This window comes from Panicum virgatum, chromosome 2N (assembly GCF_016808335.1).
Source record: "Panicum virgatum strain AP13 chromosome 2N, P.virgatum_v5, whole genome shotgun sequence".
NCBI classification, from domain to species: domain Eukaryota; kingdom Viridiplantae; phylum Streptophyta; class Magnoliopsida; order Poales; family Poaceae; genus Panicum; species Panicum virgatum.
In genome coordinates, this window is record NC_053146.1 from 60696113 (window position 1) to 60723422 (window position 27310).

The 27310-nt window shown below is 44.7% G+C and overlaps 3 protein-coding genes and 1 long non-coding RNA gene across 5 annotated transcripts; 3 read left to right on the forward strand and 1 right to left on the reverse strand.

Annotated features, from left to right (window-relative positions):
- Positions 1 to 200: 200 nt before the first annotated feature.
- Positions 201 to 3006, reverse strand: LOC120661556. 2 transcript variants are annotated; one of them, XM_039940455.1, is made up of 3 exons: positions 2757 to 3006; positions 601 to 2677; positions 201 to 466 (listed from the first exon to the last, which is right to left on the reverse strand). In XM_039940455.1, coding segments are annotated over exons 1-2 (2052 nt in total). In that variant the 5' UTR covers positions 2758 to 3006; the 3' UTR covers positions 201 to 466; positions 601 to 626. The 2 variants fall into 2 exon arrangements, with proteins under 2 accessions (XP_039796389.1, XP_039796388.1); XM_039940454.1 differs by having other exon boundaries at positions 201 to 2677.
- A 15196-nt stretch (positions 3007 to 18202) lies between these two features.
- On the forward strand, positions 18203 to 20341 carry LOC120662849. The gene is made up of 3 exons (XM_039941913.1): positions 18203 to 18433; positions 18664 to 19243; positions 19335 to 20341. The coding sequence occupies exons 1-3, from the start codon at positions 18203 to 18205 to the stop codon at positions 20339 to 20341; spliced, it is 1818 nt and encodes a 605-aa protein (XP_039797847.1).
- A 165-nt stretch (positions 20342 to 20506) lies between these two features.
- Positions 20507 to 21059, forward strand: LOC120661557. Its single transcript, XR_005669937.1, has 2 exons — positions 20507 to 20693; positions 20796 to 21059. It is a non-coding gene; the product is annotated as an uncharacterized LOC120661557 (long non-coding RNA).
- A 3322-nt stretch (positions 21060 to 24381) lies between these two features.
- Positions 24382 to 26947, forward strand: LOC120661558 (pyruvate, phosphate dikinase regulatory protein, chloroplastic-like). The gene is made up of 3 exons (XM_039940456.1): positions 24382 to 25003; positions 25955 to 26591; positions 26676 to 26947. The coding sequence occupies exons 1-3, from the start codon at positions 24464 to 24466 to the stop codon at positions 26777 to 26779; spliced, it is 1281 nt and encodes a 426-aa protein (XP_039796390.1). The 5' UTR covers positions 24382 to 24463; the 3' UTR covers positions 26780 to 26947.
- Positions 26948 to 27310: the final 363 nt, after the last annotated feature.

The window sequence follows — 27310 nt, forward strand, 5'->3', positions numbered from 1 at the left end:
ATAACACATAGCAGTCAAAACTGCGAACACATCATCTATTTTTCGAGTGAGATTTGAGGAATATCTTCTATATTTAGAATGCATCTTCGTATCTTTGATTGTGCTCTCAGTTCCTCGAACCAATTATAAAGTCATCATTCATGCCAGATTTATAAAGAAATAGACAACGACAATAAGCATATAAAATTAATAGCACAAGCTTACAATAATATATCGGTGTTCATTATTAAAACTTGCACAATCACTAGATAGTATAGTAGCAGTACTACAATACTACAATACAGAACTAGTAGTCAGCTATCCACAAGTAATTAACGAAATATAATCCACCAATCTAGCTACATGCTAGTATCATTCAAGCTCAAGAAAATTTATGACCTTCGTGCGTAACTCCATACATATTGTGTACGTACCTGCGAGAAAGGACCTTGGTTCGGGGCCCCGGAGCGGCCGCCCCTCTCGCCGCCTGTATATTAGTATATAAGAGAGGAAAATGAAAATGTGATGGGAGGAGGAGGAGCAGGAAATGAGGAGCAGCAGCAGCTCAAGAAGAGGAGGAAGAAGCAGCAGCAGCAGCTAGATTATAGATAGCCCTCGTACATTTTTCTGCTGGATCCACCTCTGCTCTAGCCGGATGCTTCTTCATGACGGTGACGGTGCTCTGTCATGAGCCATATGAGTGTTGTTAACTCGCCGCCTCCGCTGAGCTGCTTGGCATGCGACTCCCTGCTGCACCGGTTGGCCGTGTAGACTAGAATATCTACCCACACAGCTAAGACTATTTCCAGCTGGTCCTTTTCTTTCTCCTTGTAATTGTAAAGTGTTTGGGCGAGTTCGATCCCGAATCTCACACGAGAACTTTTCCCATGGTCGTCCAACTCGGGCTTGTGATCGAACAGCCACTCGGCAAGTCTCACTCTACGTTGGAGCCGAGGATCAGAGTTGGGGCCAACCCCACACAGTTTTTCCATGACCATTGTACAGGCACTGTGAATCCAGCCTGCAGGTGGCTTGCGAGTAGGAGGGGGTATCTTGTCGAGTTGGGCAACCAAAGTTTCCTCCGTCCGTTGATACAGCTTGATTTGGGCAAGGCCGGGGAGCATAGCAGGGCGCCTGACGAGCAGGAACATCATGTACTGGGAGATTGCCTTGATTGCCTCCACCACATCACGCTCGGGCGCGTCCAGCTGCTCGGTCCTGACGAGCATCCCAAGTTTTGCGAGGAGAATATCAGTGGCGATGTGCCAGACGACGATGGCCTCCTGGATCTCAGCACCGAGGCGTGCCACTTTGGCGATAGGACTGTGGTCCTTGAGTGCCTTGACGCCCCAATTCTGCCTGATCACCCCCAGCGTGTTAATGTCATTCTCCTTGACAATGCTACGAATGTGGACCAACACTTGGGCCTTGACTTCCTCCGGAACCTTAACACTCCACGCGCTACTGGGGCCTAGGCCTAGCATCGTCCAAGGCCGTACGCCGGCTGTGCGCCAACGTGTGCACTTGTCCAGCATGCTGTACTGCCCCATGGTGCCGTGCCAGCTCCTCGACAATCTCAGGCAGACAGCGATCCCCGTGTCGTAGGCTAGCCGGTGGAGAGAAACGACCACTCGGCGGAGCTTCTCAAACCTTCCAGAGCACAGCATCGCGTGCCGAAGGCGGCTCCACTGCGTGGTGCACAGGAAGGCGAATGTCCAGGTGGAGAAGAGGGCGCTCAGCAGCGAGGTCGTCTCCAGGAGCAAGGCGCCACCCAGCAGGGTGTAGGTGATGGCAACGTCGACCCTGCTGTAACGGGCTTTGCTGCTGAACCGGAACAGCAGGAGCGAGGTGGCTACCGCGAGCGTCGAGGCGACACGGATGCAGTAGCCGGGCAGGGTGTGGACCACGGCCGCCTTGGTGTAGAGGATGTCGTACATGAGGGACAGCTCCATCTCGATCAGCTTCCACCTGTACCTGCTGCCATGGTCCCTAAAGCTTTCAAGCAGCCGGCCAGGGTCGTAGTCGACCGAAGAATCGACCATGGCGGACTTGCAGACGTGGAACAGGGCGTGAGCACGCTTCTTGAAGAACTCTTCTTCTCGGGCACGATCCTTCTTGAACCCCCCTGGAGGTGGCTCGTCGTCGAGGGAGGAAGCGCACTTGGTCGATGTCTCCGTCTTCACCGAATCCCGGATGATGCTTAAGCTGGCGCGCCTGAGAGCCAGTATCTTCTCCACGGACTTGACGAGACCCACGACGGCCATGAAGGCGGCCGCCAACCATAAGGTCCCGCGGCTGGAGACGATGTTCTTGTAGAGGACATACCCGGCTCCCAGGGCCTGCCCGACGAGGGTCAGGCTAGTGCGTTTCCAGAGCTTGTTGTCCTCGAGCTCGTAGGCGGCGATGTTGTCCGGGCCGCCGAGGTGCAGCAGCAGGAAAGGCGCCCACAACGCCACCAGCTGGTGCCCGTGCAGAGCGCTGCCGGCGGCGAGGTTACCCAGAGCGTACGTCGCGGTGTAGTCGGCCAGCTGGTAGGCCAGCCAGAGGATGCCGATCCTTGTCCCGCCGTCTTTGTGCCGCCGGACTCCGGCGAGGAAGAGCAGGACTACCTGCAGCGCGAGGCTGAAGAGCACAATGAACTGCGTCGACCATCCATTCCAGAAGTTCACCCCCCACGGGATCACGGCGGTCACCTGCACTGCTCATCGTGAAACAAACAAAATTAACACTATAGGATGCATGTGACATGTATGCATGCGTACAGGGATTAAACATACTGGCGGCCGGCCGGTACGATGCGTATGCAGTGGCTAGCTAGCTCCTGGCCGCGGCCTGCTGCTAGTGCTAGTAACTGTTAGTTCGCGTCTGGCGATCGACACAGCCGGCCATCGGTAGAGCTAGAGAGAGAAGTGAATCAAGTATTCAAGTGTGCTAGCTCGCCGTTGAGCGGAGGTAGGCAGCCAGTAATCACGCTAGCTACCAGCTGCGACGGGTGGCAGTAGTATATGTTGTCCTGGGCTATGGCTACCCTTTTTTTCCCCCCATTTTATGGTTATCCTCATGCCCCGCCCATTTTTCCCCCCTATTTTATGGTTAGCCTCGTGCCCCACGTGTCAGCATAAAATTATTAGCCAACCAAGGAGAGATGACAGACGCTCGAGCAAATCCAAGGCCTTTCGATCGGTCAGCGATGCCGGTCCACTCGGACCATGTGATGCGCCTCTGGATGGGCGTGCTGCTCTCGAAAGTGGAGCAAAAAGGTTTAGGAAAGATCCTACGAAAGGCCACGGATGGCGACAAGATGATATGATGATAGCTCTCCCCTCCTAATTACTGTAAGAAAAAAGAGTGTCCTATTTGATAAGCAACCGACGTAGCTGCGGCGGCGCATGCGAACGCACGCAAGGGGCGGGCACGAGCGCGAGTGGCCAGCTGATCGAGGCAGGCACAGGCGTGGCGGCCAGCGGGAGGCATAAAACGAGGGGCCTTCTGTTCACAGCGCGCGACCCGCTGCTGTGATGTCGCGGAAAGGTCTACTTAGGAGCTCCCCAAGACCCCACTGCTACACGAACCGATCGTGATCCTGATCCATCTAGAACAAATAAAAGTATTCCACTATTGCAAAAACAAATAAAAGTGTTCTACAGGAAGAAAAACAATCAGATCTATTCTATCAAAAAATAGAAAATAGTCCAAGAACAAAACAAAATGTTTCCGAACAAGATAATTTTTATTAAAAAAGAAATTATTCTCGAATAAATAAAAATGTTCCATAACAATATAAAACAAATAAAAATGTTCCATAACAATATAAAACAAATAAAAATGTTCCATAAAAGATAGAGAACAAATAAAAATGTCACATCAAAATAAATTGTTTTAGAACAAATGAAAATGTTTTAAAAATAATATTGTCTAAATATAGTCAAGAGTGGTCTAGTTTTGAAGGTTTCATCGTAAGAAACACAATTGCGCAATCAAAATTGAATTTGAATAATCAGTTTGTGAAATAGAATATTTTTTGTTTGGGTACATACTTTGCACGGTAATCGAGATATGCATGTGAAGGTTGTGAGCTGCGGCAAGGTTTCTGCGATGCGTCCGTGCCAATTCGCGCGCGCGATGAATAGAAATCACCATAAAACGACGCGCGCGACTAGGGCCAGCGAGACCAGGACAGCGCGCGGCAGTATGCGTGAGAGCGAGGGGCGGCGCACGCGCCTCGCGCCCGTGGCCCTGTTGGCCGCCGCGCCTGCGCGCCTCGCGCTGCTGCGGCCCCGCTGCTGGCCGCGTGCAGGCAGGGAGGCGCATTGGCCGTGTGGCCATGGCTGCCCACGGCGCTCGACGGGGTGTCAACGGCGGCATCCGTCACATGCATGCATGAAGGCGCGTGGTCGACGCTGCACATCTAGGGCGCGACTTACGCTCGATCGGGTGTGCAAGCTGGTTTGCCGTCCGCGACGGGGACGGCGGTGCACGCCGGCTGCGAGCGATGGTGACAGAAGTGCGCAACAAGCATCTAGATCGTGCGACCCTTTTACCCTTAACTAAAAAATAATTAAGGTAAAAAATTGCCATAAATTTCTAATCTCTTTGACTTTGGAAGCATTACGGTACATAGAGATCTAGAGGTGCAAATGAGTGCCCCTTAGGGTATCCATTGCCCCTACTTAGTTCAAAGAATTGTACTAATTTCTCAAATTGAGCTACCACTCTGAAAAATTAGTATAAACTTTTGAACTAAAGAGGGGCGGTGGATATCCTTAGGTGCGCCTCTTTGTACCCAAATAGAGATCCACCAACCATAGACATATCTAACGTCTCCCATCACCCCCTCATTGACACCTCTCAACGCATTCCCTCATAGACACATGAAAGGCCTCCCAACGCCTCCACAAGCATTGTAAAATTTCCGCAGGCGCCTCGCTATTGTCGACGGGAACGTCACCTACCAGTGAAAGCACAACGTCATTAAATCCTAAAATATTCGTTTCTATGAGGAGTCGAACACAACACAGGACACTGCTAGAAAATCTCTCATTAGTACCGGTCGGGAACCCCCGGTTTGTACCGGTTTCCCGACCGGTACCGCTCCTCCGGTACTAAGTGCACGCGCACTTAGTACCGATCAGCTGGCCCGGTACTAAATGACTCGTTTAGTACCGGTTGGTAACACCAACCGGTACTAAACTACTGGCCACGCCAGCAGCTAGTCCGAGCAGTTTAGTACCGGTTGGTAATACCAACCGGTACTAAATGATTTTTTTCTTTTTGATGCTTTATATTTGTTCTTTTTCTTTTCAATTTCAATTAATTAGTATTAGTAGTCGTACTCGTAGCGGTTTGTGTATTCGTACTCGTGCTCGTATCTAGAATTCGTATTTGTATATGGAGCAAAGCAAATAAAAAAATTATATACATATACATACATGGATAAAAGAAATGTTAGAAATTATATACATACATGGATAAAAGACAATAATATTTACAAGTATGAATTCTCATAAGTTTTCTCCGACAAATTCTTCAATAATTCTAATCATCTGCATCGTCATCGACACCGGCATCCTTCTTGCGGCGTTTGTTGAGTTTATCAGCTCGAGCCACACTTATTATTGGATCGGAATAAAATTCACCTTTTGGATTTATCACCTCATCCAACAGGAATCCACAGAGTGCTTCTTGAATTGCCCTGATTCTTTCCGGTTCGATGAGGTTCTCTTTCAGTCTCCAAATCTGTCAACAACAAATAAACACCAATAGTTTAATTTAGTACCTGCATGGAATTAGATACAAGAAATTGTTACTAATGTTATACGTACTTCGAAGTTTTCTTTCTCGGTCTCGGGAACGACGTCAGCATCGATATTTGTGGCTTTACTTTTCTTCCATAGCTTGAAGCTAATGGGAATGTGGTCCCTGACATAACATCCACATTGATTCACCACCGTCGTCTTCACACCCTTCGGAGACTTTGGTTCACCGTTAGGATTCAATGAAGTGATTATAGTGTGCCCATACATGATTTTCTTCGACCCTCGTTTCTGTTTTGGTTTCCTAGTCAATCCGGATACCTAAAAAATATGTATTTAGTACGCATTGTACTTAAATACAGAATTAATGCGTATGTTTATATATATAAGCACGAATTGTATATACCTCTGCGCTATCATCTTGCACAGTCGTTTGTTCTGTCTGGTTATCATCGCCATCGCCAGTATCGTTAAGGTATTGGCTGCCATCGTCCTCGGCAGCATCCTCTTCGTTGTGGTGCGTGCCCGTACCAATTATGTCCGCAAGAAAGGCCTCGTCGTCATCACGGTGAAAGGGTTCCATTTCGTTTCCTATGTGAATCAACATATGTTTGATATGCAATTTTGTACTAATTGACAATGTATAAAAAATTTACAAGTGCACCTTCAATAAAGCCGTACAACGCATACATGGACAAAATTTCTAAAATTTACATCATATACATCTTATATACAATGTGCCCTAGAATTTTATAAAATGTGCCCTGAATTTTGTAAGATTTTCAACTATTTTTATACAATTTTCACCCATTTCTAAGATTTTCTACCATTTTCTACTAATTTCACCTGTTTATAGTATAACAACCTAAAATTTACAAAGAAAATTACAAATTCAATAGATAAAGCTGTACAAGACAAAATTTACATCATATACATGTCATAAAATACATAATTCAAAAATACCAAATAAAACAATAAATGTTAAGCCCGTAAAGACATGAAGTTTTCTACAATATTCAAGATTTTTGTACAATATCCATAATTACTACAAGATATAAATGTGAAGCCCGTAAAGACATAAAGTTTTCTATGTATATATCTACCAATTTTTTTACAAATTTTTACAAATTTCGTACAAATTTCAACAAATTTACTATATATTGAACAAATATCTATAATTTTCTACAAATTTTCTACAATTTCTACAATTTCACTATTGCGTATCAATTTCTAACAAAAGTATGATCAAGGGGCCACTTGCCTTCCTCGAAACGCTGCTGCCGAACGGCGTCTTCAAAGTCTTGCTCTTGTTGACCCTCGAACGGCGCGTCGTCTACGCATCACACGAGCACATACAAGCAAACACATACAACAAATAAGAAACAGTACACCAAACAATATAAACAGTTCAAAAAGAGGGTATAAAACTATTCTACATGTTGCAAGGATCGGTGAGCGCAAGAATCGTTGAAAACGGATTTAAAACAGTGAAGTAATGGCTAAAAAAGGTGCTAAGGGCTTATTTGTAAAGGTTTTAAAACAACAGGGGCTAAAACATAAAGAAAAGGACTAAACTAGGATTATTTTTTTAAAAGGCTTGGACGGCGGGTTGATTTTAGAAAACCAGAGGGGTTCTTTTGCAAAAACGCCAGAGTTGACCGGCACTTGGCTGGTTGACTCGGCTTGGGACAGATCTGGACCCTTGGATCGATCGGGCGGCTGGTACGCGACGCGGCGGTGCGGGCGGCGGCGCAGAGCGCCGGCGGGGACGCTGGGCGGCGGCGGCTCGCTGGCGTAGGCCGAAATCAGCCGTCTGGGGCACTTTTCGAGTGTGGTTTGTACGGGGAGTGAGCTCGCGAGATCGCGAACTCATTTAGGGGCTCGGACGGAGCGCAGAGGCGGCGGAGGGCTTGCACGGCGGCGGAGCGACTCGACGGAGGCGGCGGCGGCGTACGGAGGGACGGAGGCGGCGGCGGAGGGCTTGCGCGGCGGCGTACGGAGGGACAGCGGCGTATGGAGGGGCGACGGCATACGGAGGACACCTCCGGATGATGTGCTTGCGCGGGGGAGGAGGCCGGCGCCGGAGAGGACGACGACAGGCGGCGGCAGCGCGCGCGGGAGGGCGCGGGGCCGACGTCCACGGTGCAGGGCGGCGCAGAGGAGGCTGGCGTGGAGGATGGCGGTGCAGAGGGCCTCGGGCGACGCGCGCGAATGGGGCCGGACGGCGGTGGCGGCGTCGGCGACGGGCTGCGGCCGGCTTCAATCGATCTCGTCGGGGGGGGGGGGGGATGGCGACGAACGCTAAGTCCCCCAGGTTATATAGAGGAGGCAGTTTAGTACCGGGCCATGGCTGCGCCCGGTACTAAACTGCCGACAGCGCAGTTTAGTACCGGCTGGTGCCACGGCCCGGTACTAAACTGCCCAGTTTAGTGCCGGGCCGTGGCACCAGCCGGTACTAAACGTTCCCAACAGGCGAAAAAAATTGGGGAGGCAGTTTAGTACCGGCTGCAACTATGACCCGGTACTAAACTCGCAAAACGATTTTTATATCTTTGTAATTGTTTTGTAATTCGTTTTATGTTTTATGTGCAATAAAATTCAATAAACGATTAAAAAATAGATATATGTAATATTTTCACCATGCAAAATTACATTATTATTATTAAACATACGTTAATTTTAATAAGTATTAGTCTTTGCACTAAATTCAACGTATTGACACTAAATTTCAAATTTCAAATTCAATAAAAGCCTAGAAAATAGATAAATTTACTATTTAAGCACTTAATTTATCATATTAAGTTCAAAATTTATAACATTAGTGTGTCAAATGTGTTTTAGTGTCTAAAGTATTATAAAAATGCATATATTTAATATTTAAACACTTAATTAATCGTATTGAGTTCAAAATTTGTTATATTAATGTGTCAAATGTGTTTTTAGTGTGTAAAGTATTATACAAATGTATAAAAATGCATATATTTAATATTTAAACACTTAATTAATTGTATTGAGTTCAAAATTTGTTATATTAGTGTGTCAAATGTGTTTTAGTGTCTAAAGTATTATACAAAAGCATATATTTATTATTTAAGCACTTAATTTATCGTATTGAGATCAAAATTTGTTATATTAGTGTGTCAAAAGTGTTTTAGTGTCTAAAGTATTATACAAATGCATAAAAAAAATGAAAAAATAAGTTTCAGAATCAAATCGATTGTAGGTTTACGCTCTGAACTCGTCATATTGAGGTCAAAATAAGTTTCAAATATATTACATCAATCACTTGATTACATGAACATGAAAGTATAACATAATGATTACACATTATTGTTTAATGGAGCGTTGACAACCTTTCTTTTTACAAATGTCCCTTGATCATGATCGAGGCGTAAGTAAAGAGCGTCCTCTTTGGACAACAGGATGCTAGGGTCAACATCGATAGAGAATGGAGGACGGTCGTCAAACTGATCCAAGTCTTCTGACTTGTCCGAAATGTCTTCAACTCCAACGATTTTTCTTTTTCCTGGAAGAACTATGTGGCGTTTTGGCTCGTTGTCGGACTTGCCTTGATTTTTCTTAGGCTTGCTTGCCATGTCCTTCACATAGAAAACCTGCATCACATCCTTGGCGAGGACGAATGGTTCGTCTTTATATCCAATCTTTTTGAAGTCCACTATTGTCATTCCATACCGGTCTATTGTTACACCGCCACCTACTCGGTTCACCCATTGGCATCGAAACAAAGGAATCTTCAAGGGGCCATTGTCAAGCTCCCATATTTCCTCTATGACACCAAAGTAGCTGTCCTTATTTCCATCATGGCCTATTGCATCAATACGCACACCACTATTTTGGTTCGTGCTCTTTTCATCTTGGGCTCTTGTGTAAAACGTATATCCATTGATCTCGTATCTTTGGTATTGCATGATTGTGGCCGATGGTCCCCTAGCAAGCCATTGTAGTTGTACAACAATCGTGCTGTCACCTATGAGTTTTCTTCTTAGCTATCTATGTGATGACGTGTAATCCATGCCTTAGACTTCCCTATGTTTTCATATCGGACAATATTGATGTGCTCATCCATATATGGGGCCACGAGGGATGAATTCTGTAGAACGGCAAAATTTGCTTTGTGGATTTCACTTTCAGGGATGTGCATATTAGATTTCTTACCTAGTGTGCCCTTTCCTTCCAATCGCCCATCATAGCGTGACATGGGGACCCCAATCGGACTAAGTTCATCAATGAAATCAACACAAAACTCAATGACCTCCTCTGTTCCATAGCCCTTGGCGATACATCCTTCTGGCCGAGAACGATTCCGAACGTACTTTTTTAAGACTGCCATGTATCTCTCGAAAGGGAACATATTGTGTAGGAATACAGGGCCTAAAATGTTTATCTCTTTCACAATATGAACCAGGAGGTGGGTTATAATATTAAAGAACAAAGGTGGAAAGACCATCTCAAAACTGACAAGATATTGGACCACATCATTCTGTAGCCTTGTGAGCTTATTTGGATCGATTGCCTTCTGTGAAATTTCATTAAGAAAGACACATAGCTTCACCACTGCTAATCTTACATTTTCTGGTAGAATACCCCTCAACGCAACTGGAAGCAATTGGGTCATCAAAACATGGCAATCATGAGACTTTAGGTTTGTGAATTTTTTCTCTTTCATATTAATTCTTCCCTACATATTCGAGGAGTAACCGGACGGTACCTTCATACTGTTCAAGCAATCAAACATGCTTTCCTTCTCCTCTTTGCTGAGAGTGTAGCTAGCAGGACGTAAGTAGTGCTGTCTATTTTCTCTCTTCTCAGGACGTAGGTCTTCTCGTTGTTTTGTTTCTTTCAAATCACGTCTTGCTTCTAGTGTATCTTTTGACTGCCCGTACGTACCAAGGAATCCCAGCAGGTTCACGCAAAGATTCTTCGTCAAGTGCATCACATCGATTGCGTTGCGGACCTCCAGGACATCCCAATATGGGAGCTCCCATAGTATGGACTTCTTCCACATTGGGGCATGTTCGTTTTCATCATTCGAAACTTGTTGGCTTCCACGGCCCTTTCCAAACACGACATGGACATCCTTCACCATCGAGAAAACACGCTTCCCGTTTTGGAATATAGGCTTAGCACGAGTTTCTGGTTCCCCTTTGAAATGTTTTCCTTTTCTTCTTAAGGGGTGGTTGAGGGGAAGGAATCGACGATAACCCATGTACACGACCTTTCTACAATTTTTTAGATACAAGCTGTCGGTTTCTTCTAGACAATGAGTGCATGCCTGGTATCCCTTATTCGACTGTCCGGACAGATTGCTAAGTGCAGGCCAATCGTTGATGGTAACAAAAAGCAATGCTCGCAGGTCAAACTTCTCCTGTTTGTACTCGTCCCAAACACGTACACCTTCCTTCTTCCACAGCAGCAAAAGTTCATCAACCAACGGTCTTAGGTACACGTCAATATCATTGCCCGGTTGGTTTGGGCCTTGGATAAGCACCGGCATCATCATGTACTTCCGCTTCATGCATAGCCAAGAAGGAAGATTGAACATACAAAGGGTCACAGGCCATGTACTGTGACTGCTGCCCCACTCGCCGAATGGATCCATTCCGTCCGTACTTAAACCGAACCTTATGTTCCTTGGGTCGTTATCAAAATCTGGGAAATCTCTGTCCGCGTTTCTCCACTGGGACCCATCCGCAGGGTGTCTCAGTATCTGATCTTGCTTACGCTCTTCTTTGTGCCACCGCATCAATTTAGCATTGGATTTATTTCTGAAAAAGCGCTTCAAACGTGGTATTACTGGGAAATACCACATCAACTTAGCGGGAAATTTTTTCTTGACGGCCTCCCCGTCGACCTCACCAGGATCATTTTGCCTGATCTTGTACCGTTTTGCATCACAAACAGGACAAGCATCCAGTTTCTCATATTCTTCGCCTCGATAGAGAATACAATTGTTAGGACATGCGTGAATTTTCCCTCTTTGCTTCGTATGTTGTAGAGGGCAGTTCATTTCCCTCTGGAAGCATGTTCTTTACGATTCCAAGTAGCTCCTCAAATCTCTTATCGGTGACACCATTAGCTGCCTTCCACTGCAGCATTTCAAGTGTGGTACCCAACTTTTTAAGCCCCTGCTTGCAATCTGGATACAATATTTTTTTGTGATCCTCCAACATCTTCTCAAATTTCTTTGACTCCTTTAAAGTTTCACAGTCTCTTTGTGAATCCACTAGAACCTGACCTAATTCATCAGGTGGTTGGTCTTCTGCTGTATTTTCTCCAGTCTCGTCCATTTCTTCAGCATCGTCCATGGGTTCATCTTCAAAGGCTCCTGCTTCATATAGATGAGCCCAGTCTGCAATATTATGATCATCATCTTCTTCACCATCTTGCATCACAACTCCAGGTTCACCGTGCTTGGTCCAAAGAGTATAGTTATCCATGAAACCCTTTTCATAAATGTGGGCGTGTAGAGTGCTCCTCTTAGAGTATTCCTTATTATTTTGGCAAACGCGACACGGACAACACATAAAACCTTTCGATGACTTGTGGGCCTCCGCCGCATCGAGAAAAGACTTTTGACCATTAATCCACGCCATGGTGCACCAGTCGCCGTACATCCATTGTCGATCCATCAATCTACATTTTTGAATTAAGTAACAACATTATTTTACTTGTTTTCATATCATTTAAATTGGCACATAACATAATGAAATACAAAAGCCATTTTTGCGAATTTAACATTGAAATACAAAATTAATAGAAGTCCAAATTAACAGATACATTACACTACATGCTTAAATTATAGAACATGATAAATAGAAGTCCAAATTAATATATACACTACACTACATGCTAGCTACCTAATACAAACTACTCATCATGAGATCTTTGGACCAATTAATGCCTTGTGAACTGCCTCGCGAAGTCTTGACACAGAACAGTTATATTCCGCCAGCCCCGACTCTTCACGTCTTGCATTATATAGAGCCATCAACTCACGATCATCATCAGTACCATGCAACTCGATATTAAATTCACGACAAAATTTACGGCTTTCTTTGCCAAGGGAGAACATATAAAAAACTTTCTTAATCAAATGACGAATACGACCGCTAACAAGACCAACACGCTGTGCACGGTGGAACTCAAGCTTTCTTAAAATGAAAACATAAATTGTAAACCATAATTATTTTGACACTCTTCAGTTCAATGCGAACACGTCGTTCCACGCCATAAGGGATGCGCAATAAATGTTCGCGGCTTTGTTTCAGGCTCACTTTCTCTAAAACCATCGAGAAGAAAAAATATTTGTTTCGAAACATGTCTATGTCGTCAACCTTGACCCTGCAGTGATAACACTAACATTTGGGGCTACTATTGACATCCACGACACAGTGCGGTACAATAGGACCAGATGAAGGAGTACGGCATTGCTCCGGATAATTTCATTCTTAACTGGCTCAAAAGGTGTGGATTTCATAATTGAGACCAAGACCGTACTCCTTCATCGCGTCCTCATATATACCGCACCGTATCGTGGATATCGATACTAGCCCCGAATAGCAGTGTTTTCACTGCAGGATCAAGGTTAACGACATATTCATGATCCGAAACATATATTTTTTAAACTTCTCGATGGTTTCCATATGAGCCCGAATAAATACATCATTAGAGTGCCAAAATAATGCAACTAAATACATAACAAATACCAAACTAATTAACCATGCCACTTGAATATTGCAAAATCACATTAATTCTCAATCAAAAAACCTGAATAAATTAATTGAGAGAAATCTCTAATTAATTGAAATAAATCTCTATAACTCCTAATTATTTTGACACCCTTCAGTTCCAGGAGAACACTCTTTTCAATATCGACAAACCATCTAGAAGAAAAAAAACTTTGTTTCAGAAAATGTATATGTCAGTAACCTCGACCCTGCGGTGATGACAATGCCTTTCGGGGGGACACGGTGCGGTACAAGGATGTCACCAATCGGCCAGTCGCAGCACCAACATTTTCGGTTAATAGGAACACAGCACTAGGCACAGGCAGCGTGCTCGTTGATATGCTCTCAGTGCAACAACGGCCACGCTGACTGCGTCAAATGCTGTCTTCGTATCAATCGGAAGTGCTGGTGATGCGACCAACCGATTCGCGACGTCCATATAGCGCATAGTGTTTCCCCGAAAGGTAGTGTCATCACTATTGGATGGAGATTAACGACGTATACTTGTTTCGAAATAAAGATTTTTTTAGCTTATAGATAGTTTCAATGTGAGCCTGAATAAATACATCACTAGAGTGTCAAAATAATCAATTCATAATAAAAAAATCTATTATAATTCTTTCATTAGTTCATTATAAAAAAATTAACTATCCACATTATGGTTATATCTACTACAATAACATGTTTTGTCTACACTCATTCTAAAAATTCCTACTATCCACATGCTCATCTGAATCTAAAAATAAAAAATATGCTATGGTCATTTGTAATATATAGAAAATGATTGAAAAATATGTCTATAAATTTTTCATATTCAACATAGCCAATAAACCTACTCCCACATTCAAGTCATCGGTTCTATATATCTCAAATCATTGCATAAATCAAAGAAATCATACTCATCCTCACTATTTCTAAAAGTCACAAATTTCTCCAACTATAGAGCATAAAACGAAGAATAAAGACTATCAATGGAGAGAGGATGAAGTTGCGAACCTTTGGCGCACTTGAATGAGTCCAAATCACACAAAAAATGGATCAAATAATGGCAGCGCAACTCTAATATGAGAGAAGAAACCGAGCTCGAGCTAGCTCTATGGTGAAATGGGCGCTGGCTCGGCTCGGGAGGAAGAAGCCCCAATTTATAGTGGGAGCATTAGTACCGGCTGGTGGCTACAGCCGGTACTAAAGCTCCCCATTTAGTACCGGCTGGAGCCACCAGCCGGTACTAAATTGGCGCTAGCCGTTCCAGGCGGCTATCGGGGGCTGTCGGTGGCGCACTTTAGTGCCGGCCGGAGCCACCAGCCGGTACTAAACGGCTCCCAAGGGCACTGTTTTTTTTTGACCCGGTACTAAATTTGCACGTTAGTACCGGCCGAAACCGTGACCGGTACTAACGGCCGCGGATGAATGTGCGTTTTTCTAGCAGTGGGACCTAAGATGCTAAGTGTATAATTTATTCACATCAATAGCTAAATTGAGCAGAATTATTGAACAAATTTTTAGTAGTTTAGTAACTAGCAAGCTATTAATAAACATTGTTCAGTAATTTAGTAAATGTATTTTAATATTTTGATGATTATTTTGGTAGTAATAGAAAGTGTAGAATATTCTACACCTAGAATAGAATGTAGAGTAGCAGTGCCGCGTAAAGATACACACTCAGGTGGAGTATAGACCAAAAGTACGACCATTGTTGCTTGGAATTGAATCTGATAAAAAACCGCCTACTGTTGAAAGTACAAAACAGTCGGCTGAAACCACCTGTGGGGAGACTGCTTTCTGCATCGCTGACACATAAATATTGCGCATGGGGGCTATCCTTTCACCTTCCGCAGTGCATGTCAAGTACTCTCTCCATCCCACCCAAGATAAGTGTATTTTTAGATTTAAGGTGAAGAGATCAAGAGTAAAATGCACTGTCAGATTTTAAACTTGGCTTGAGGTGTCATTCAGATCCTAAACTTTCAAAATGTACAATTCGGATCCTTAATCTTGCTAATAGAGTAATAGTATCACGTTAGGTCCAAATTATAGTTGGTTAAGTTAAATCAAAAGTTATATGATTTGCTTGAATACAAAATATATACGTGCAAAAAAATATAATAAATTTGTGGATTTGAATGTGCATTCTAGAAATTAGGGATCTAGATGACACTACAAGCTAAATTTGCGGGGCGGCCATGCATTTTAAATGTGTGTGTGTGTGTATTCCTGTAAAAATGTAATTATTTGTATTTTGGGAAGAGAAAAAGTAGAAAAAAACAACTGGAGTTTGATTGTCTCATATATAAAGGTGTATTCTTTTGGATAGATTTTGAACTTTTAAAATGCGCTTATTATGGGATGGAGAATTATGGAAGGGATGAACAAACAAACACTCCCACATATTTCAAATATTACATCAGACCATACAAGCATGTAAAAGCAGTATATATGTCGCGGTGTAGTCGGTCAACTGGTAGGCCAGCCAGAGGACGCCTATCCATGTCCCGCCGTCTTTGTGCCGCCGGACTCCGCGAGGGAGTCAGGGAGATAAGGATGAACTGCAGCGTGAGGCTGAGGAGCACAACTGCACAAGGAACTGCGTCGACCATCCATTTATTCCAGTGGTCCACAGCCGCCGCCGTATCACGGCGAACAATGCCAGCAGCGGTTTGCGAGGCCGGGTAGAAAGTCAGACCTCTCTGCTCTGCGTTAAACTAGGTCATCGATATCTGGTGCCCTTGTTAACCGACCCTCCCCCCATTTCCTCCTGAGTTCGCTGGCCCCGGCCGGAGCTGGGGTTTCGTCTTTCATTCATGTGCGTCCGTCCGTCCGTCCATCCGTCAGTTCCGAATAGATTAATATCTCTGTGGCTGTCATTTTCACCGCCCTGAAAAACAGATGCTGCATTCCTCTCAACATTTCTTCTTCCAGCTCTTTATTTTTAGCTGCTCTTTTTACCGCTTCATGGATGCCACTTGACTCGAGCGTCAACGGCCAAATCAACCACAAGCAGCAATAAGCTAGCTCAGTGAGCGATGCTTATCGCCGTCGCGATGCGCGGCGGCGCGGCCAGTTGGGCCCGGTTGCGTCCCAGCTACGGGATGGCGCGCTTAAACTAGTGGCCGCGTGGATGCTCCGGTGACCGGGCGCCCGCCCGGCGAGGCGGCGATCCAATGCCCGGTGGCCGGGTTTAGTTTTACCTACTTCCTCCCTTTATGAAACAATGAGATTATAGGACCCGTACCAGTGAAATTTAAATTTAACTAGATTCATAAGAATAAGGTCAATAATTATAATTATCTATCTCACACCTTTTTATCTATTAAATATTCTAACACATACTCTAAAGGGAATTTGGTGATCTTACCCCTACTCTGGAAGTGAATTGTGTTTTTACCCCTATTTTTTTGACTTTGTGATTTTGCCCCTGTGATTTGAAAATGAAGCTCCCGTTTACCCCTACTTTGGACGGCCGTTAGAAGGTGCTATATTAAACGAATTAAACAAATTGAAAATTAATAGAATCGTATGCAAAAAGACCTCTATGCCCCTTATCCATCCAACCTTATCCATCCAACCACAACCGACTCCTCTCAGTCACACACGCGCGGAGGGCGAGCGGCGAGCGTGGCGGGCCGGCGCCAGGCGCGCGCGGAGGGCGAGCGGGCGGGCGGGCGCGAGCGCAGAGGCCGGGCGGGCGGGCGCGAGCGCCGAGGGCGGGCGAGCGCGCGCCGCGGGAGGGCGCGAGCGCGGCGGGCTAGCGCGAGCGCAGAGGGCGGGCGGGCGGGCGCGAGGCGAGCGCGGCGGGCCGGCGCCAGGCGAGCGCGGCGGCCATCTGCAGCTGTGGTGAGTACCCACATCTCGCATGAATCTTCGATTTCTTGATCCATTTTTTTGAGGTCGCTTACGAATTTCCTGGTGGTGGATCCACTCAGTCGAATTTCCTGGTCTTCAGCGCGAGGCGAGCGGCGGATCCGGGGCCTGCAGTTTGCGAGCGTCCGGGGCCTGCAGCTTGAGGCCACGAGCTTCCTGGGAAGCCGGCAGACGGGGCACGGGAGGACAGTCCAGGGGCAGTGGATGGAGGATGGTACCGAGAACATCGTAGATATGGATATTGATAGGTAATTTCTTGTGTTCTTGAAAAGCATTAAGTAGCATCTAACTCGGTCAGTAGCGTGCAGTAGCTTTGATGAAAAGATTGGCTTATATAACTACATTCATTGTTGTGATTTGTAGGCCAAATCACAAGGATTTTGAACTTGTAGTTAGGGTTCGGTCATTTTTCAGTATGCCAGATGGGGGGCCAAAGTTATGGTAATATTGCCAACACAATTTATTGACATACATAACTATGGTCTGCAGCAGCTAGTTGATTTCGTAGCTGAACATTACATGTGGGGTTCTAAGCAGTTGTGCACTTTATGGCGTGATTTGGAGAATATATCTTGTGAGATAAAATCTGATGAAGAATTGCTTGATTGGTTTCTACTCAATCTAGACAAAGGGGTTGCGTGTATCAATGTCCAGATGAATGATTTTGAGGGGGCATTACAATGTTCACCAACAAAACGTAGATGTCACCCTTTTCATCGAGGACCCACAAATGAGACACCAACTAATAATGATACACCATCTGATAAGAGACCCACAAATGAGATCCCCACTAATGAGAGAACCAATTTCAAAAAAAAGGCTGCCAAAATCCAGAAGTCCAAAAAATCCAATGATGAGGGCATGTTCTCTGACACAGATTCACTTGCAGCACTGAGTGATAGCAGCTATGACACTGATTTGGCTGCATCATCTGACTCTGATGATGACTGCTCTGATATTGAGTTTGATCCTGATGGGGAGATAGTTGATATGGAAGATGAGTATGATCTTCCCGACTTCTCATATGATGTTGATGATCCTTGTATTGATGTAAATGTGGTGTTCCCAGATGTGGATCAGTGCAAGTCAGCAGTTACACACCATGCTATCTTGAATGACCATGCTTTCGAAATAGTGAAAAAAGACAAGACACGTTTTAGAGCCAAATGCAAGAGAGCTGATAGGGGTTGCAAATGGACTTTTTTGCATCTACAAGCAAGAAATACATTGGATGCAAGGTAAATGATGTGGCCATTTTCTTTCTTTCCTTCATTTATTTGGTGATGATAATTACTGACATGATGTTTTTTTCCGTGTTGCAGGTTAAGACCAGTGGACCAAAGCACACTTGTGGTTCTTTCAACAAGTGTGGTGATACAATGGCTAATAACAAATGGGTAGCTGATCGAGTTGTCAACTTGTTGCGGGATGACCCTGAAATAGGAACAAAGGAGTTACAGGAAACTCTAATGAAGAAGTACTCAATTGAAGTGCCATATGATCGAATTGTTAGAGGCAAGTTGAGAGCACTAGATATGATATATGGCAAATGGGATGACAGTTATGACTTCCTACCTACATATCAAGCTGAGCTTCTGAGATCACTACCTGGCAGTATTGTTGACCTACAAACTGAAGAGCACAATGAAAAAGTGTGTTTCATGAGGTTCTTTGTAGCTCTCAAACCATGCATTGATGGATTTTTGCAAGGATGTAGACCCTATATTGCCATGGATGCAACACACTTGACAGGGAGATCAAGAGGTCAGTTAGCATCAGCTGTTGCAGTGGATGGTCATAACTGGTTATTCCCAGTTGCATATGGAGTCATAGAGGTCGAGACTAAGGAGAGCTGGACTTGGTTTGTTAATAACTTGAAGAAGGCAATTGGTTCTCCGCCAGGTGTGTTCATGTATCAAGTTGTTTTTGCTCAATTAGCATATTTCATATTCCAACTTTCTCCTAACATCGAGTTTTTTTTGTGTTCACACAGGTTTGGTCATTAGTACAGATGCAGGCAAAGGAATAGAAGGGGCAGTAGAAGAGGTGTTCCCAGGAGTTGAACATAGAGAATGCATGAGGCACTTGTGGAAGAACATGAAGAAAAGTTTTAGTGGAGAACTATATGGCAAGAACATGTGGTGTGCAGCCAAGAGCTTCACAGTTTCCAAATTTAACTACTTTATGGGGAAGATACAAGAGAAGGATCCTAGTGCCCTTGAATGGTTGGATGAGAATCATCCATATGTGTGGAGCAGAAGCAAATTCTTTGAAGACTGCAAGGTAGATTACATCAATAACAACCTCTCTGAATGTTTCAATAGTTGGGTATCAAAAACCAAAGACTTTCAAATTATAGAAATGCATGACAAGATTAGGCAAATGATTGTTGAGAAATTTTTGGTGAGGTCCAAGATTGGTAGAAATATGTCAGGAGTGATAATCCCAGCTATCACCAATGCTCTGAATGCTAAAACAAAGACTATCAAAGATCATGATGTCTTAATATGTGGAGCTGGGACAGCTGAAGTAACTGTGAACAAATTTAGACATGCAGTGAACTTGGAGTTGAAAACATGTTCTTGTAGGGTTTGGCAAGTCACTGGAAAGCCTTGTAGTCATGCTCTAGCTTTCATTGCAAAGCTTAGTAGGGAGGTACAGATGGATGAGTTTGTACATGAATACTTCTCTGTTGATAGGTTTAGAAAGACATATGATGGTACTTTCACTCCAATGACATCCAAGGACCAATGGCCAAAAGTTGATTTGGGCTACAAAATCCAAAAGCCTAAACTGAGAAGGAAGCCTGGGAGACCAAGAAAGTCTAGGATAAAGGCTTATGATGAAATTAGCACTAGTAAAAAAAGGAGACCATGTACTGAATGCAATGAACTGGGCCATACAGCTAAACATTGTCAAGGAGGCCTTACTGCTAGTCAAAAGAGGAGGCAGACATCTTCACAAGATGGTTCTGCGATGGACTGCAACGATTCTGTGTAAGTTATGTTATGTTTGCCATTGATGTCTATTCATGGTCGTTCTGTTCATTGCTATTTCACTCATTTTTTTTCCTACATATGAAGTGCAAGTGGTAGTGGTAGTGCAACTGGAAGGGGAAGGGGAAGGGGAAGAGGAAGGGGGAGGGGGAGGGGGAGGGGGACACAACCTGCAGATGGCAACAATGAACCAATGTGAGTTTCATGCATGAATTAGCTGATTTACTTGCTAATTTCCTCATTTCATTTGTATTATTTTCATGAAGTGCAAGTGAAGCTGTGAGGGAAAGAGGAAGGGGAAGTGGCAGAGGAAGAGGAAGAGGAAGAGGTGCAGCACGGGGTGCCAATGATACAAAGTAAGTCATGTTCATTGTATCATTGCAGTCCATTCCTATTTTTTCCCCATTTTTTTTCTCAGTCACTAATTGGTAACATGTTGTACAATCTTTCATTTGAAGCACAAGTGCGGCTGGACAACGAAGGGGAAGAGGAGGGACACCAGGGAGGCTAGCAAGTTTGTTAGGTTTAGATGCTTAAATATGTGCTGTTTGACACCTAGACTAGTAAAAAACTCACTATTACTAGGTTCTTTTGTTGGACATGTCATGCAGACTTGTACTTTGGATCCTTATGCAAGTTGGTGTGCAAAACTGTAGGTTGGGATCTCAGATTGACATCCTTGATGTGTTACAATGTTATATATGCTGCCATGTTTGAATCTATGGAAGTTGTGTTAAAATGCTATCAAATTTTTATCAAATTTGGCCGTTTCGTAACGTTTCTAAATATATGCAACTCATCTCAGTTTCTATTTTATGTGAAAATCCCTTTCAAACGTGGGTATATTGCATTCATAATCTTGTATTATGTGTGAAAATATTTTGGACACGAATTGTATACGTGGCTCATGTATACATGGGAAACACTCCAGAGCTTATCTTACAATGTCAGGACAATACCTAATGTAAACAATCTCATTCTTAATAGGGGTAAAAACACAAATTGTGAAAACAAGTAGGGGCAAAATCACATGGACACGATGGTCTTTTTGTGAGCAAATTGACACCGTTAAAAGGACTTGACAGAGTAGGGCCAAACTGTGTCTTCAGTTTCAAATAACAGGGGTAAATTCACAAAGTTAGAAAAAAAGGGGCAAAATCACCATTACACATGAAAACTAGGGCAAAAACGCCAATGCCCCTACTCTAAAATATATATTTATCATTATCTAGTTACAATAGATTTCATTTTGCATCACACCTCCATATGTATTGAATATATGTTTAATTGAACTATTTGTTTGTGAATTGGTATTCTTATCCCTTCCATCATACATGAATATATGGTGACATATATCGTGGGTAGTATTTTTTATAAATAATAATATTATATTAATAATGAGAGAAATAATAATTTATAATTTTACATTGATGCACTTTAATATATTATTATAATTATATAATTTAGATTTATATTTATGAGTAATTTAACTTGTAATAATAATAACATAATTGGATAATTTATATTCAAATTTAGGAAGGTATTTGTATTATTTTTATAATGGCATATGTGGGTAATTTACATAAATATTAGGGGGTTACTTTAGATTATTTTTATAATGGCAGAGGTGGGTAATTTAGATGCATGTTTAGGGGGTTACTTTAGTCTATTTTCATAATGACAGAGGTGGATAAGGTGGATAATTTATTAGAAAATATAACAGATCCGATGATTATTATAATTAGAATTGTTGAGTTGATGGCTGGATGTTTCTGATTTTTGTGAGAATTTATTGAATTTCTCTATTTTTTCAGAGTGTCCACCTAGAATCCTATGTGGCTTCATATGAAAGCTACATAGGAGCCACCAATTAATAATAGTAAGATTCAAAGCATTCAAACTTTGTGCTCAAATATAAGCATTCCTAGACTCCAACGGACCCCACGTCCTTTTACTAGGCCAATTCCCATCCACCACGCCGTGCTCCCCTTCGTTAACGGCTGTCTCCTCCCAGACCTGTGTGCTGACAAAAGGAAGGGCACATGCGTCTTTCTCCATCCCTACTATTTTGGCATTTGAAAGCTTCAAATGCTTACGTAACGGGACGGAGGGAGTACTATATATATAATAGCTTATTGGGCCGAGAAGCCGACAGGGAAGGGCCGTCAACTTGGAGGCCCTCGGCATTGTTCCACTGGACCTGTCTGAGCTCGAGGACGAAATTTGGAACGCCATCAAGAAGATGCCATCTGACAAGTCGCCCGGTCCGGACGGGATGACAGGTGCATTCTATAAGAGTGTATATGGACAATAATCAAGGCGATTCCGTGGACACAAGGCAATTCCGGTGTCTGAACAGTGCTCTACCGACCTTGATTCCGAAGAAGCCTGACGCCGCAGGGCCACAGGACTTCCGGCCGATAAGCTTGACACACATGTAGCTTTCCGAAGCTCATCTCCAAAATGCTTGCGAATCGCTTATCGCTTCGGCTTCATGAGCTGATTCAACGCCAACCAGAGTGCTTTCGTAAAGGGAAGATCTAGGAGTACTTGATAATTTCAAGTATGTTCAGAGCGCGGTGAAATTACTGAAAAGGAGAAAAGTTCCCAAAATCCTCCTTAAGCTGGACATCTCGAAGGCATTCAACACTGTCGCTTGGCCATTCTTGTTGGATTTGATGCAAGCTTGGGGTTTTGGCAATCGCTGGCGCGACCGGATCGCTCTACTCCTACTCCTCTCCACAGCCTCGACACATGTGCTACTCGACGGGCAGCCAGGTCACAAGATCATCCACAGACACGGCCTGCGACAAAGCGATCCGCTCTCACCTATGCTATTCCTCCTCTCCTCATCATGGATGTGCTAAACCGCATGTTCAGCAAATAAAGCCGATGACCTTGGGCTGCTGCTGCCGATCGGACATCCAGCCATAAAACACAGGTGCAGTATGTACGGGGATGATGTGATTCTCTTCGCATCACCGGCGGAGGAAGCTCAGAAGAGAGTGCTGTCAATCTTTGGTGGCGCTTCAGGGTTGATGACAAATCTGTCAAAGTGTTCCATCACTCCAACTTATGGTACCCAAGAGACCCTGCAGCAAATTCAGGTGATCCTGCCTTGCCAAATGATCACCGAATTCCCCATCACCTATCTCGTTCTGGGCACCTTTGAGAGTCAATCTATTCTTTTGGCTGGCGTGCAGACAGCGCATCTGGACAGCCGATCGACGTCATCGGCGACGGCTGGAAGCACATAAAGCTTGTCTGCTTTTTGATCAAGCCGAGGAAACAGCTGACTACTTATTATGCGTTGCCCATTCTCAAAGAAAGTGTGGCGGAGGACCGTATCCTGGGTGAACTGCGCTTGCAACTTCAGGCGGTTTGTATCCAAGAATGGTGGGAGCAACAGGAGCAGCTACGCCCGGCTACGAAGCGAAAGGGTTTCAATACCCTCTTCATGCTCGCCGGGTTTGAATATGGTCTTTTTCTACTATTACTAATGTGTCTTAAATTTTCTAAACAACTACTACATTTTTTTTTGGATGAAGAGAGTATATACAAATAGGCCGCGTTCCAATCAGCCGGACCGGAGGTATATCTGTAAAGTTTTTTTTTAAAAAAAAAATGGGTGCTGCCGTGCGTGCAAGAACGCTGCCCGAAGGTATTGAATACGAGCAGAATCTGCTGCCAGCCGGCCCATTTGAAAGCTCGTTGTAGTACTTGGAATGTGCGGTAGCAGCACGAAGCTGAATGGCCAAGGGACAGAGGGGCAGTTTCCGCGAGTCCCCCACGGGCCGCGGCGGTCGGCGGCCGAGACGAAACCAGCATCCACCACGGCCAAAATTCTCGCTGGTCCACGGTCCAATCCCGTTGGCGTCCCCTTGTTTCTTACCGACCAAACCTGACCGGCGTCGGCATGGCATCACCGCCGCACCCACGCGGCCACGCCCACACCGCCAGTGCCTCCCCACCCTATCAAAACCGCCACCGCCCCCACGCGAAGTCGCGGCCAAAACAGCACGAAATCGTCGTAGCCGCCACTCCCGCGCGTCTGGCCAGACAACCAGAGGGCATATCATCTCCTATACTCTCGTGACTCGTCGCCTCGCCGCCCCCCGCTAGCTCAATGATTGGGGGCGCCAAGCCGCTCGCGGCGCCGCTGCTCGGCGCGACGGCCCCACCCGGGCGCCGCCTCGCCCCCGCCGCCTGCGCCCCCGACCCTTCCCCAGCACTCGCCACCGCCGCTGCCCAGAGCGCGGGCCAGTCCGACCGCGCCCCGCCACCGCGGCCGCCGGATGAGCCCGCCGCCCCACCCACGGCGCTGCGGAGCACCTCGCAGCTCACCCGGTGGTCCCGCACGCGGGCGCTCCGCTCGGGCCGCCGGCTGGGGCTGGACCGCCCGGCGGCCTCCTCGGCGCCGCCAGTGACCAAGCCGCCGCCGACGCCCGCGCCCGCGCCGTCGCTGGTGCCCAAGGGCGCTGCGGCGGAGGACGACGACGACGACCTGTGCGTCGCCGAGAGGGACGCGGTGGCCGGGAAGGCCATCTACATGGTGTCGGACGGGACCGGCTGGACGGCCGAGCACTCGGTGAGCGCCGCGCTCGGCCAGTTCGAGCACTGCCTCGTCGACCGCCAATGCTCCGTCAGCACCCACCTCTTCTCCGGGGTAAACAAAAATCCCGCCAAGTCTTCACTTTTGCTGCTAGCTCATGCTGGGATAACCGCCCAACTGCTAAGCATAGGCGTGTAGTTATATCATAGGAAATGTTCTGTTGTGTCATCTTCTAACTATCGAGTTAGTTGATTAGGGGAGCTCGCGAGTTTTGGACGCTAGTGGTAAATTTAAGCGATGCGATAAGTGACGAGTAGAGACGTCAGTGATTGAAATACGCGGAGTGAGATGCTGAGTATAGAGACTGAGATTGGGTGAGAGTCAGATCCCCAAAGAAATCCCAAAGGCTTCTGAATTTAGAAACTGGATATAACATCTTGGGATCCAATGATAACTCTGATTCTGCTCTAGAGTCTAGAGTGATATATGTGCCCAAGTATGATACATATGCAGGGTCATTAGTACATCTGGATGTTATTAGATGGTAATGAGGTTTGTGTCAGTTTTGTAACAGAAGATTGCTATGTTGTCCGGGTAAGAAGATTATTTATGTATGTAAAATTGGATTCATTTATGCTACATCCCGAACACTTTCTTCAGTAAAGAGTTAAAGACAAATTCACAATCTGCAACTGTATGCATATGCATGATGCAATTGGATACAGGAAGCCTTTTGTGCAAAATCCATCACTGCATCGTTGCTTCATGCATATCTATTTATTTTCATTGGCTAAAATTCTGTCTCAATCTTGTGCATGCATTATTCGGGGTGGAAAAGACAAATACGTCTCAGGTTGTTGGGATACTACTTATCAGCTTATTAAGGGAAAAGACAAATATTTCTGTTTGGCTTGATCATATTGTTGGAGAAAACAAGGCATTTGTCATGTTCCTGGCTCAGGGAATCCTGATTAGATACTAAGTTATCAACTTTTCTACCTTTGCTAGCTTGAAAAATGTTAGCTGCACATCACTTGATAACAAGTTCCTGCTAATGTGTTTTAGATCGACGACATGGATAGACTTCTTGAGGTAATAAAACAAGCAGCAAAAGAAGGGGCACTAGTTCTATATACCCTTGCCGATCCTTCGATGGCTGAGGCAATTAAGAAGGCCTGTGATTTCTGGGGTGTTCCTTGCACTGATGTTCTTCGACCTACTGTTGAAGCCATTGCTGCTCATATTGGTGTTGCTCCATCGGGGATTCCACGAAGTTCTCCTAGTCGAAAGGGTCAACTAACTGAGGATTACTTCCGGCGAATTGAGGCCATTGATTTTACCATCAAACAAGATGATGGAGCTCAGCCACAGAATCTCAACCATGCAGACATTGTACTTACTGGTGTTTCACGTACAGGGAAGACTCCATTGTCTATATATCTAGCTCAGAAGGGATACAAGGTAGCAAATGTCCCCATTGTGATGGGAGTGGATCTTCCAAAGCCTCTTTTTGAGATCAATCAGGACAAGATTTTTGGATTGACGATAAATCCCGTGATTCTTCAAGCAATTAGAAAGACAAGGGCCAAAACTCTAGGTTTTGATGGGCATACGAGCAATTATGCTGAAATGGAGCATGTGAGGCAGGAATTGCACCATGCAAATCAAATTTTTGCTCAGAACCCAACGTGGCCAGTCATTGGTAAGTTTATTTAACTTGCCTTTATGGAAACCTTTAGTTTGTTATTTCTTTGTTTAAACGTTCTTTTGTACTGTCTTCATGTAGGAGTCACTGGAAAAGCTATAGAGGAAACAGCTGCTGTGATTGTAAGGGTTTACCATGACAGGAAACAGAAATGCTCCATGCCACGCATATCGAAACGGTACTAGAATCATGTTCTAACCCTTCTATACACCTTGTAATATGTGTGTTTTTATAACGCCCATGTCAAATGACCTTAGCCTTTGGTGGCATTTGTATATTAAAGATAAGTTACATTGCAGTGCAGCAGAGATAAATGTATATTGCACTTTTGGCCTTCCATTGGCCTCACATTATTTGGTTGTTAGACTTTCTATATCCCAGGTGAAATAGTAGGGTGAATCGCCTTTCGGAAACTTATCAGAAAATCAGAGTAACATATTTCCTGCAGGACGCTCGAATCAGCATCATCACAAAACTTCTAGTTGTCTGGGTGGGTATAAATAATTAAATATGGACCTGAATGTCCCTTTCCTCCTAAACAAGGATCTTATAAGACAGTATGCTTCTAATATTAACCCCAGGATCATTTGAGTTTTTTTTTAAAAAAATGAGTCAGATAGGCAAATCTTTTTCAAAAGGAGTTAAAAATGTGTCCGTACCCTGACATGGAGATCAGATGCCTTTAACTTTCCGTTGCTTTTCTTTCGCTCTTTCTT